The 13,859-nt window shown below is 38.9% G+C and overlaps 1 protein-coding gene across 1 annotated transcript; it reads right to left on the bottom strand.

Annotated features, from left to right (window-relative positions):
• Positions 1-704: 704 nt before the first annotated feature.
• On the bottom strand, positions 705-4,242 carry LOC109156503. Its single transcript, XM_019304357.1, has 4 exons — positions 4,029-4,242; positions 1,688-3,516; positions 1,469-1,587; positions 705-1,335 (listed from the first exon to the last, which is right to left on the bottom strand). The coding sequence occupies exons 2-4, from the start codon at positions 3,471-3,473 to the stop codon at positions 928-930; spliced, it is 2,313 nt and encodes a 770-aa protein (XP_019159902.1). The 5' UTR covers positions 3,474-3,516; positions 4,029-4,242; the 3' UTR covers positions 705-927.
• Positions 4,243-13,859: the final 9,617 nt, after the last annotated feature.

Here is a 13,859-nt window from a genome sequence, read left to right on the forward strand (position 1 = left end):
AATGTACATAATTGTATAAAAAATGTACATAACTGTATGAACAAATATACATAATTGTATGAATAAATATACATAATTGTGTGAAAAAATATACATAATTACAACAACTTCCTATCGCGCCTCCCAAAACGACTCCAAAACGACATCGTTTTGGGAGGCGCGCGACACACAGTGCTACGCGCGCCATGGTGTAGGGTATAACGATTGATTGAGGAAGGTACACGTTTACAACTAGAAAGTGGAGACATTTATTGGGCTAATGGAATAAAATCCATGACTACATGTCTCTTCATTTGGATATTATATGTTGGTTCATTGAATCATCCAATAGTAAAACAATTACAATTTTTTAAAGATATAAATAGTATATTCTAGCTAATTAATAAAAATAGTTAATAATACAGTTAGTTACTATGTGGTCTAATCAAGGTTGCAGTAGGCGCTAGGCGCTAGTCGGGCGGCCGGGCAACGCCTAGCGCCTAGGCGGGCTAGGCAGGGCCTAGGCGGAATCTAGGCGGCGCTAGACGGACTCTAAAAAAAAAAATAAAAAAACAGTAACAGACTTGCAGTTTGACAAATTTAATGAAGTTGTTTTCAACAATCAATCAAATAGCACGTCCAAATAATAAAACTATCATACATTCCTTGATTTCCTTCAAACAACTAAACAAGTCAAACACTCAATTACTCAAACAAAATCCCACATTTAATCATCCAACTAATGAAACAAGTGAAACAACATCCAAGTAGCATAGTTTAAACTTACAAGTTACAACTTACAACATAATTAACATTCAACAAAAATTCAACATCCAAGTAGCATTGTTTAAAGTTTAAACTTACAAGTTACAACATAATTAACATTCAACAAAAATTCAACATTCAAGACCAAATTTTAAAGTCTTGAAATCCAAAGTGATTCATGAATCATGATTGAATAGGATCATTGCCAATTTCTTCATCTTGTCCATATTGCTCAATAACACGTAGCCCATCATCTTCAAACTCCACTTCATTTATTTCCTTGAATTCCTCCTCACTTTCCCCTTCCGATTCAAAGTTATCTTCATCAAGATCCCTCAATCTAGCACTTCTACGGGGTTGTAATGCTTCATCCACTTCCATAGCATTATTATTGCAATCCAATCCCGGCTCAATCTCATCATTCTCCAGATTTTCCACAATCCAATCTTGTACTAAACTTGCATCACTACCAACCAACTTTTCAATATTTTTATCTTGCTTGCTCTTGTTCATCAAAGTAGCATTAAATTGGACAAAAACTAAATTGTTGAGACGATTTGATTCAAGTCTATTTCTCTTCTTTGTATGTATCTACAATTCAAGTAATAAAAATATTCAAAAGTTTAAATAATGATTAATAAAGTATTAACTATCATAATTCATATTTATATTAACATACCAAGTTGATAAAAAACTAAATAAAATATCATACAAAGTTACTAACCCCTCCAAACGTGCTCCAATTTCTTTCACACCCCGAAGAACTAGATGTTAAAGAAAGAATCTTCATGGCTATTCTTCTCAATAAAGGGGCTGAAGTACCAAAGTTTGACCACCAATTTGCTACAAAACAAAATTCATAACAATTAATAACTATAAGTCTATAAATAAATAAATATAATTAAGTAAACAATAAAGTATTAAAGAATAAAGAATGACTTACCGGGATTAAACTTGTCATCATTCACCTCACATGCTTTGATTGTGATACTTCTTCCAAACATCACCTCCTTCTTCTTATATTTTGGCAATTCTTCACTTAAAATTTTATTTTGCATGTCAAAATCATTGACGAATAGAATATCACAAAAATCAACAACTCCAACAGCTACAACTTCGTCCAAATGAAGTTGTGGATCCTTATAATGGTAATAAGGATTCAACAAATATGCCATCAAATGAAGAGGAGAGTCAAGCCTATCTTTCATTTTTTCTTCAATAATGTCAATAATCGATTTATAGTTTCTTGGGACATCGGATAAAGCATGTTTGATTTCCTCTTTTGCTCTCATAAGCTCACCATATACAAACCCCATTGATGGCTTGCTATCACAATCAACAAGTCGAAGTACTCTCACCAATGGTGCAAAAACCTTCAAACATGCCGTTACACCTTGCCAAAATCCCAAACTTGTTACGGTTCTGTGTGCTACCTTCCCTTTAGCTATCTTGGAAAATTTACATGCCTCCCATTCATTGCTAGAAAACATTGCCCTTAGTTCAATATTCTTCTCGGCTAAACTTTGCAAAGTAAGGAATGAAGATGCAAATCTAGTCACACCGGGCCTCACTATATCTCTCTTGTTTGTGAAAGTTCTCATCATTGCCAAAGTCTTGTGATGAGCATAAATAAAGATCGTTAAAGCCTTTGCTTGATCAAGGACTTTCCTGTACCTTGAGATATTTCCAATGCTTTGAAGCATTAGATTTATCGTGTGGGTGGCACAAGAAGTCCAAAAGATGGTTGACCTCTTCTCTTTCAACAACTTTGAAGCTCCCATGTTGTTTGAGGCATTATCCGTGACAACTTGAACAACATTTTCAACTCCAACTTGTTCAATACCATGCTCAACAAACTCATAGATATATTCACTTGTGTGTGAATCAAGTGAACATTCTTTAGAAGTAAGGAAAACGGTGCCTAAAGTTGAATTCACACACAAATTCATTACACTTCTTCTCTTTCTATTGGTCCAAGCATCCGTCATGATTGAGCATCCATTTTGCTTCCACTCCTCTTCATGTATCTTCAAAGACTCTTTCACTTTATCAACTTCTTTCTTCAAGAATGTTTCACTCATCTCATATCTACTTGGTGATTCAACTCCGGGACCAAATTGTGCAGCTGCTTCTAACATCATCTTAAAGCTATCTTTTTCAAATGCATGAAAAGGAATAGCGGCTTCATATGCCCATCTACATATATATTCTTTCACTTTATTTGACCTTTCCTTCCATATTGCACCATCAATACGTTGTTGTTGCAATGTCTTTCCTAAAGATTCGGGATTGATGCCACTTGCAAACTTATCCATTGGGCCAAGTGAACGTGGTGGCTTCATAGATCCAAGAGACCCTTGCAAGTCCTCAACATCAATTGACTCACTTCTACCATCAATATTCACCCCGGCTCTTAAATTATCTTCATTCACTTTTTTATTTTTCCTTCTCATCTTGGCTTCATTGAGTGCATTTCTACACTTAAGTTGATCATCTTTAATAGCTTTAGAACATGGACTAACATTTCCTTGTATATGAGCAATATGCTCTTTTATTCGATGCACTCCACCGGATAAAACTTTCCCGCACAACAAGCATTTTACTTTATCCAAATTTTTCCCATCAACTAAAATACCATATTCCCACCCTACATCATTTGATCTCCTTTTAAGTGTGATTGCTTCAGAAGAACCAACACTTTGAGTAGCCGAAGCACTTGATGAAGCCATTAATTACTAGGTGGTAAGTCAATAATTGAATTGCTTGAATCAACTAACAAATGATGAAATGAGATATAATTAACAATTTTTCAACTAAGATAAATTATGGAATTAGTTCAAACTAAATACACAGAAAGAGGATACAAGCAAATGGTAAAGGACCAAAGAATTAAAGATCAATTAACAAACAAAATCTTACTGAATATTTGCACTGTCTTAAACAATAATGTCACCAAAAGAATTTTGACTTCCAAGATTTTAAACACACACATTTTGTGTAATACAAATATGCATTAAGCTCTACTGTTGAAAAATACAAGCCTCACAGTCAATGACAGTATAATACACAGCTTCAGATAATACACATTTCAGTATAATACACAGCTTCAGATAAACCGGGCTAACAAAACTAGGATTCTAGGAATGTTGCAGCAAACACTAGCATGGAAGACGGTTTACAGTCAATGACATACAGAGTGACAGACAGTAGAGTAGTAGACAGAGTGCACATAAACATCAATAACAAAAATGAAGCCAAAAATGAATGGAAAGTTGGAAACTTACAGACGGACGGAGCTGACGGGGCGACGGCGACGGACGGAGCTGACAGGGCGACGGCGACGGACGGAGCTGGAGCGTGTGGGCGACGGACGGCTGCAGCTGCGACGGCGACGAGGCTTCGATGGAGGTCTCTGGGGTGTCAGACTGTCGGCGACGGAGCTTCGATGCTCCCGATTCCCGTCTCGTAACTCGCAACTCGCAAGAATAAACGACAGTCGACAAATAAGACTTAGGGAGTTAGGGTTAGCCGGTTAGAAGTCAAAATTAGGAATTAGAAATCAAAAATAGAAGTCAAAATTTTTTTAATTTGGGTTTTTCGCTCAAAACGACGTCGTTTTGAGGGAAAACCCCAAAAAAAAAAAAATTAACTCGGCCGAGTCGGCCGAGTTGGCCGCTGATAGGCCAAAACGGCAAGGTTTTGGGCCGCGTAGCGCCTAGGCGGGCGCCTAGGTGGCTAGGCGGCCGAGTTTTACAACCTTGGGTCTAATGGTATCCGGGTTGGACTTCCATTTGGAAGGTTACGAGTTCGAGCTTTAGTGGAGGCGTTATTGGTTCTTTGTGTTTCAGTAGGTTGAGAAAGTATATGAACAGATACTAATGTATATACACGTGGGTTGAATATTTTAAGAAAAAAAACGTTGTTTTTTATTCATCACATATTCATTATGGTTTTATGGTTAAAAGTTACCAACTATTGTAATTTTAATGTATATTCTAGCTAATTAATAAAAATAGTTAATAATGCAATTAGTTACTATGTGGTCTAATGGTATCCAAGTTGGACTTCCATTTGGAAAGTTACGAGTTTGAGCCTTAGTGGAGGCGTTATTGGTTCTTTGTGTTTCAGTAGGTTGAGAAAGTATATGAACAGGGCCATCAACATTCAAAAAAAAAAGTAATACACGTGGGTTGAATATTTTAAGAAAAAAAATGTTGTTTTTTATTCATCACATATTCATTATGGTTTTATGGTTAAAAGTTACCAACTATTGTAATTTTAATGTATATTCTAGCTAATTAATAAAAATAGTTAATAATGCAATTAGATACTATGTGGTCTAATGGTATCCGGGTTGGACTTCCATTTGGAAGGTTATGAGTTCGAGCCTTTGTGGAGGCGTTATTTGTTCTTTGTGTTTCAGTAGGTTGAGAATATTACAATTTAATAGGGCCAGTAACATTCAAAAATAATAATAATAATAATACACGTGGGTTGAATATTTTAAGAAAAAAAAATGTTGTTTTTTATACATCACATATTCTTTTTTTTTTTTTTTTTTTTTTACAAGCAAAGGAAATGTATATATCATCAAAATTGTAGTTCTACAAAGTCTATGGAGCCCAAAAGTGGGTCCTAAATACAAAGCATACCAAGGCCATTCGGCCTTGGCTATATACAAGAAGGCCGAAGCCTATAACACCAAGAGGGCACATGTCCCTTACGTACAAGAACTAGCTCCAAACCATGAGTATCTAGTAAAGCCAATGGCTCAAAATATCCAAGGGAACCCCTAAGTGGATTTTAAACTTTAACAACCCTCTCCTTTCCAAAACTTCCACAATCCTTTTATCCAAAATAGGCTCCCCGTCCCACACGAGTGATGGGACCGATGCGTGAGCTCTCAAGATCAAACCTACCCACTATACTTAGACCAAGGTCCCATCCCCACCGGCACGGCGTACCGTGTTTTAGGCCCGGGGGGACTTTTCGGGTCCCGACCTAAGCCATAGTGCTCACCTCTTCCATCCTCTAGCCAAAGACCCACCCCCCACGGCGAGGCGTACCAAGTTTTAACCCGGGGGAGCTTCTAGGATCCCGACTAGAGCGATGGCTCCCTAACCCACCTCCCTTAGACCAAGGATCAACCCCCTCGGCACGGCGTACCGTGCTTTAGGTCCGGGGGGCCTGTACAATCCCGATCTAAGCAAAGGTTCTCCAACACTCAACTCCCTATTCCCCCAATTCCTTCTTTTCCTTTTCTTTTCTCATTCATCTCTTTTCCACCTTCTTATTCTCCCTCTTCTTCTTCCTTTTTCCAAACATACTCTTTTTCTTTTCTTCTTATTTTTCAGCAAAATTCACTATCAATCTTTCAAGCTCAACGCACTCCCAACTCCAGGTGTGTGCTATACTTGGAGGCCATAAGGATTCCACCATCTAAGCACAACCCCCAAGAGAGTTGCAAAAAGCTCAAAGTCAACTAAAGGGTTCCCTTTGATAAGCTAAGCCTCTAGCTCAACCAGACATCACTTGCAAACTAGAACCCTTGTACTGTCATAGCTTTCTGGTGCATAGACCCTGACCCTCTGTAAGCAGCAGATCAAGGCCATTCTTGGACCTGCATCCTCCATCTTCCAGCTGCTCCAGTGCTGCTCCAGATTCCCTGCAAATCAAGAGGTTTCATTTCCACAACACAGTTGCAGATCAGCCCAGCAAAATCTGCTCAGCAGGTCAGCTTATAAAGCCTCATCCCCGCTGCCAGTTCCCTCAGCAACCTCTGTTAACCCTCCTGAATGCCCAGAGATGCATCCAATCATTGGGTTGCTAACATCATGAAGCAGCCCCAGGCCCTCAGTTACCTACACTGGGCCATAAGCATCAAGACCACATCACATATCTCACTCACCTCCTTCCTTAGAACTCCCTCTTCCCCTCATAGTTTTTCCACTTTCTTCTCATCTGTTTTACTCCACATTTTCCTTATTTTTAAACCTTCCTATTCTCCCTCCTCCAGCCTCACTAAAAGAGCCAAAGATCTAGGACCCTCAGTATCCTTCATTGGGTCCCTCTCCCTTTGGACTTTACACAAAGATGACCACTCTTCACCCCCAGAAGAGCAGATCAACTTACACTATCAATTCCAGGACAAAGAATAAAGTGAGGGACACCTTCTAGTGCAAGAATTCTCCCCATCCCCTTAGGCAACCCCCCCACTTTCCAGAAAAATATACACCCACCCCTACATCTTCTAACCAAACATCTGGCCACAGTATTGACTTTCCCATTGCACCTGCTAACTGAAGGCTGCCACTCCTCCTGCTCCCACTCCATATCTTGGTCAGATTCAAAGCATACATCCCTTATACTGTTTTTAAAACACCAATTCCAACAGTCATGAATCATCTCCTTAGCTAATGCCTACAAGCTCTCCCCATTTTGGCCTGTGTAAACCCCAGCAGCACAGAACATACCCCTTGAGTTTCTAATGAAAAAGACACAACTCTGACCCTCTATTGCCCAGTTGATCTTCACACTTCCTGCCACTGGTCTACACCAATTTGCCCTTTGTATAATTCTCCCACATCCAAAACTCTCTGCCTTTCTCACTATAAAACTAATGTTTGGAGGGAAAGGATCCCACTTAGGCCATCTCCTCTGGATACACTCAGCTAGATCTTTAGATATCTTATAAATAACCCTTGCCACAGATGGTCTCCCATTTCCATACTTACACTGTGTGTAATTTACCCAAAGCTCCCACATAATCAAGACTGCAAGCCTATCTGTTATGAACTTGATCATCCTATTTTTAGACTTCCTTAGCCACCACTCATAGCACACATGCCTCTCACTTCTTATTTCAATTTTAGCCCCTAATGCCCTTGAAAAATGACCCCACACCTGTTGCGCTGTCTCCCCCATCCCAAAGATATGTTGAATATTATCACAGCCAGGCCTAATGCAGCATGCACACCTTGGAACAGTTTGATAGCCCATTCTTCTTAACACATCATCCACAGGCAACTTCCTCTTAAATACTCTCCAAGCCAAAAATGACATTTTCCATGTTATCCCTTTGTTCCATATCTTCTTACACCACATCCTAGTATCCCCAGACTCATGTTGTCCCATGATCCTCTTTGCAGACTTAAAAGTGAACTCTGACTTTGATGGTTTCCAGATTGGCCTGTCCACCCCATCCCTTATCCTTATGTTTTGTCCCAATTGTAACTCATGAATCCCAAATCTGCTTAAATCCAAAACTCCATTTATCCATCCATCCCTTAACCTTTCCTTAGACCTCCTTTTCCCCCTCATATTCAGCCACATAGCTAAAGCCCCTTTCCCTGACCAATTATCCCACCATATATTCAAGTCTCCACATCTAACATCCCATTCAATTTCAGGTTCCACTTTATCCCTTATAGCCACCATTCTCCTCCAAATATGTGAATCTTTGTAATTACAACCCCTAGCTACTGGATGCACTTCATTACAGTACTTAGCTTTCATAAACTGGCTCCAAATTGATTCACCCTTCCTAAAGTTCCACCACAGTTTTGCTCCTGCTGCATCAATCATCTCTTTCAATCCAGTGAATCCCACTCCTCCTTCCTTTGTTGGCTATGCCAAAGTCTTCCATGAACTCCAATGATGCTTCTTTCTATCTTCTTGTTTTCCCCAGAAGAAGTCAGCAATCAAACTCTTAATCTGCTTAACTACAGCCTTTGGGGGGTTTATAGCATAAACACATGTGTTGGCATTGTTTGTAACACAGATTTAATCAAGACAGCTTTCCCCCATTGAGATAAAAGCCTGCCCTACCATCCTCTACATCTTGCAGCCACCTTATCCACCAAATTCACAAACAAGCTTACTTTCTTTCTTCCTTGGTAAACAGGACATCCCAGATATGTGAATGGGAAATTTTTGTGCTGACATCCTGTCACTTCTTTCATTCTTTCAATAGCTACCCATGATGCCCTCTTGTGCATATAAAAAGCACTCTTATTCCTATTGATCAACTGCCCTGATTGACCTTCATACCTCTCCAATGCCTCTATCACACCTCCAATACCCCCATTCTTTCCAGAAGAAAACACCACCATATCATCAGCAAATGCCAAGTGTGTAATCTGTGGCCATTTTATAGACTGAGTGAACACAGCTGGCTTTTGGCTTATCAACCTGGACAACAACTCAGCAGCAAGTATAAATAAATTGGGAGACAAAGGGTCTCCTTGCCTCAATCATCTAGAAGAGTGAAAGAACCCCTTTGCCTCACCATTCACAATAACAGAATACCAAATGTTGCTTATTGAATTATTAACCAAGTCTATCCATTTTTGACAAAAACCCAGCTTTTCAAGAACCAAGTTTATACATCCCCAATCCATTCTATCATAGGCTTTAGTCATGTCAAGTTTCAAAATAACATCCTCATTTGAAGATGTCATTCCATGACAGACCTCCTGTGCCAAAACAATATTATCAATTATACTTCTTTCTTTCACAAAACCAGACTGGGTTGGGGATATAATCCTTGTTAACACACCTGCCAGTCTTTGCACCATTATCTTGGTTATTATCTTACTACAAAAATTGTTCAAGCTTATTGGTCTAAAATCATTAAAACTGGCAGGATTTGACACTTTTGGGATCAAAACAATAGATGTGCTGGTTATGGCCCTTGGGATTCATCACATATTCATTATGGTTTTATGGTTAAAAGTTACCAACTATTGTAATTTTAATGTATATTCTAGCTAATTAATAAAAATAGTTAATAATGCAATTAGTTACTATGTGGTCTAATGGTATCCGGGTTGGACTTCCATTTGGAAGGTTATGAGTTCGAGCCTGAACATATATTACAATGTAATAGGGCCAGTAACATTCAAAAAAAAAAAGTAATACATGTATATACACGTGGGTTGAATATTTTAAGAAAAAAAATGTTGTTTTTTATTCATCACATATTCATTATGGTTTTATGGTTAAAAGTTACCAACTATTGTAATTTTAATGTATCTTGTATCAATCTTACTTTTCAATAGGATTAAAAGTCACAAATGTTGTTTTTGGCTCAATTACCCTTTTCTTGAATCAATTAGTAGCTAGTGCTTGATACGCCCCGATTCCTTGTGGATCGATAACCCGATGCTTCGGGTAATTATTTGTTTGAGAAATATACTGCAATCAGTGTTATATTGGGTTGCCTCCTTAAATATCTTAAGCTAAGAAAATCCAGTGGGAAAAAACTTAACTAAAGGAAAAGGAGTTAATCAATCATAAACCTTCAGTATATAATCTTCAGGATTTTGGGAGTTATCTATTTAAGTATTTATCTGCAATTTTCCCCTTTTGACATTATTATATCATCCTCATGTTGTAACACCCCTAATTTTAAGGATATTTTAATGCAATTTAAACTTAAGAAGTAAGGCAATCTAACCATAAGGATTATAAAAACGCGGAAGCTAAGTATATAGTATAGGGTGTTATGCCACATCTATGCAACATACTTAGATGCACAGGCTAGCAACAATCTAATCCAAAATCATCATAAAATTCACATGTCTAAAGTTTAAGGCACGCGGGCCACAATGTCTAGACTAAGAGAGAAAGGTAGGCTACGCTAAACAACACCTTCTTCTAGCGCGCTCAAGAACGAACTACTCTTCACCTGAAAAACATTAAGGGGTAGCACCCGTTAGCGAATAATGCTAAGTAACCCACTCCAACGCATTGAGTACCATATAGAATAGATATAAGAAAATCATTTGAGACTTGGAATACATAGATATAGGCTTAGCAACACTAGCTTTAAAACAAGAGATAGAGACATCATTTGACTCGTCAAGAGATTCATTCAATTATACCGACCAACAACGGTTAAGCAATGGAATCAATCCAAGAAGACAATGATAGAATTTCAACGATAATCAATGATAAGGTATACAATAAACCATCATCAAGGTCACATATAAAGAGATGCTCATAAGCAACGAATTCCAAGAAACATTATCAATGATCAAGTTTCACGTTCCAACCTTATACCAAGTTCCAACCTTTACACCGCTCCATCCTTATTTCAGTTCCAACTTGTACCTCCAGGCCACCCTGTACAACCAGTCCAACCTTATCCCTCCGGAGACTATGCTAGCTCCCCGCCTGCTTTACCGCCGGCTTTTCATTAATAATAACATATCACGTGATAGTTTACTGCCAATCATTTTGAGCAAAGCTCATATCCGCCAGCTTTTATACACATAGTCACATAATCATTGACATAGATAATCAAGGCTCATTCATAGCCCAATCAAAGAACAATCATGACAAGGTACAATCATTTGTACAAGTTCACAAAGATAGGTTCAATCGAAGAACTCAAGAGAGAATACAAAGGAAACATTTCAAGGAATACCACTGTAATTTTGCATATTCTCAGTATAAGAATATTGATTTAGTTTCTATCAACCAGAATCCTGGACTGACTAACTCAGATACTTAATTGACCAGTCATCCGGATAGAAAGTAGATTAATTTAAAGCGGAAGACTAAGGCAGAAAGTAAATCAACACATATGTTTGTTTACCTAGTTCGATACAGTGTGTATCTACATCTGGGGGACGATCACCGAGGCGTCCAATCCACTAACTCATAATCCAATGTACAAAGGTAGAGAAAAGAACAATCTCACCCAAGTGCCCCACACAAGGTCAGTACCCAGTCTACAAAGGTTTAGTGGATTGTTGAAGTCGGAGAGCCACGCATGCAGAAGTCCAATGAAATCCCTTCAATTGGAGAGCTAACTCTGATGCAGTCCGCTTCAATGACGCAGTCCCACGTTGTTCCCAAAACTGAGTGATCTTCGCATCATATCGTTTAAGCAACGTTGATACTTCTCAAGTTCTTCATAATCACCAAGAACTTATTGTCTTGAGAAGAGGCATGACAACCAAATATGTGTATTCTGTTTAGTATTGAGTGTTGCGGCTTCAATCAGTGCAACCCTAATTCTCAAACGAATGAGGATACATATACTTCTTTGATTTGGACACTCTCCAAAAATATCTCTGATTGTAGATGGTAGGACTTTTTTGTGAAGAAAGAAATCTTTAAGTTTCGATCCATACCTTTCACGCTGATCCGCTAATACTCTTTCCAAAACTGTCATCTTGAAAACGCATCCCAGCTTTTTAGAAAACTTTCCTTTATCAGATCTTCAGTGGCTTGTTCTAGCAGTCCGTCTGTTGATTGTACTGTTCAGTCAGTCTTCTAAGGACAAACAGACACCAAGCTAATCCCTATCTTAATTTTCCATAATAATATTGCCAATTATATTTTGGGGTTTTTTTTCTTACATAAATAAAACACTAACAAACTCCCCATTTGGCTATTATTTGGCAAAACAACCCAACTAATGATAAAACATCTCAGCTAAAAATAGAGAAGTGCATAATAAAAAGAAATACTGGTAAAGGAAATATTGTTTGATTTACAACCCATAAAGAAACATCAACACACAAGCCGTGCTGGAGTAAAAACATAGATCCAATCCAATTCGTCACAGTTTTTCACAAAAAAAAAAAAAAAAAAAAAAAAAAAAAAAACACGCCCAGACAGGGCCAGAAGGTACTTCATCCATCCACAAAACACCAAACACCATCACAATCACAAAAACTCCCACTGAGTTATAGCCCTGATTTATAGCAGTTATAGCACTCCCCCTTTTTGCCAAAGATAGACAAAGAACACATTAAGCATTCGAGGGACCTTCACTGTAAGACTTCATATTTTCACCAGTAGCAGACTCAGTCAAACTCATCCGGAGTAGAACCGTTGCAAGTTCAGTGCGGGCCGCATTGAGCTGATTTGAGATAATATTACTCACAGTTTCTAGTTCAGACACACGAGCCTTCAGTCGCAGAGACAGCTGCACATCGCGAGCATATGGGGTATCATCAACAGTAGCATCAGCCTCAGAGGTATGCGGAGGATCAACAGGTGTGACATCCCTGATGTGTTTGCCAGTCAACAGGCGTGGATCCACGGTATATAGGAGAGAAGGAGCAATGACTTCACTTGGCATCGGAATCAAGCCCTGGGAAGTTAGCACACCAAAGATGAGATTAGGATACGGAAGTCTTACCTTCTATTCCCTGGGATGAGTCAATGTGAGAAGATGATAGAAGATCCATCTCCCTAAATCAATGGTCATTTTGGTGCCAACTCAAAATAGAAGAGCTGCTAGAGATTTTCCAACTGTATGGAAATGTGCTGATGGAAGCCAGTTGTGCAAGGCAATCCGGTGTAGAATAACAAACTTGGAGGTAAGTTGAGAGCTGGACACTGTATCATTATCTCCAGTTGGCCAAACAGGTGCCAGTCCTCCAGTGAGGGTCTTTGCAATCAAATCCCAATCAGAAATTTCTTCTTCTTCAACGGTCTTCAACCTATAGTACTGATTGATCATGTCAGGTCCAAACGCATACCACTTACCCCTGTTGAAGATTTGTCGGTACTTCTCACCATTAATATTATCAATCTCCTCATTTAGGTTGCAGTAGAATTCGTAAGTCAGCAACTTTGAGTACTCACAAATGGATGTTACTGTCTTTAGCAGACCAACCTCACTCAGCAAAGGCAATACATCACATACGGAATTCAATTGATTCTCATCCACTGATCTCTGTATGATCAGCTCACGTCTCACCATTGTAGACCACTTATCTTGAGCAGTTGCAGAGACAAACTATGGTTTGTAGACAGAAGCATCAGGACTATCAGCAGCATTCTGCACATCAGGAGTAACACTCCTTCCTCTCGGTTTTGAAGCAACTTTCATCTTTCTGCTTGTTGTTGATGGAGCAACTGTTGGAGCCTTACTTTTAACAGAAGACCTCAGGGTCTTAAACACTTGTCTAACCGGTGGGTCACTTTCAGCCTTCTCAGAATCAGCCGACCTTCTTCTCTTCTCAGGTTGAGTGGATTCGGTAGGTGCATCACCGGTATCCATAACCACTTTTTCTGGAACTCCTTTTCTTTTGGACTTTCGCCTTTCTCTGACAGGGGAACTCTTGGTAGGGCTTGGAGATACAGAATTGCTG

The sequence above is a fragment of the Ipomoea nil genome, unplaced genomic scaffold (genome assembly GCF_001879475.1).
Source record: "Ipomoea nil cultivar Tokyo-kokei standard unplaced genomic scaffold, Asagao_1.1 scaffold2735, whole genome shotgun sequence".
NCBI lineage: Eukaryota > Viridiplantae > Streptophyta > Magnoliopsida > Solanales > Convolvulaceae > Ipomoea > Ipomoea nil.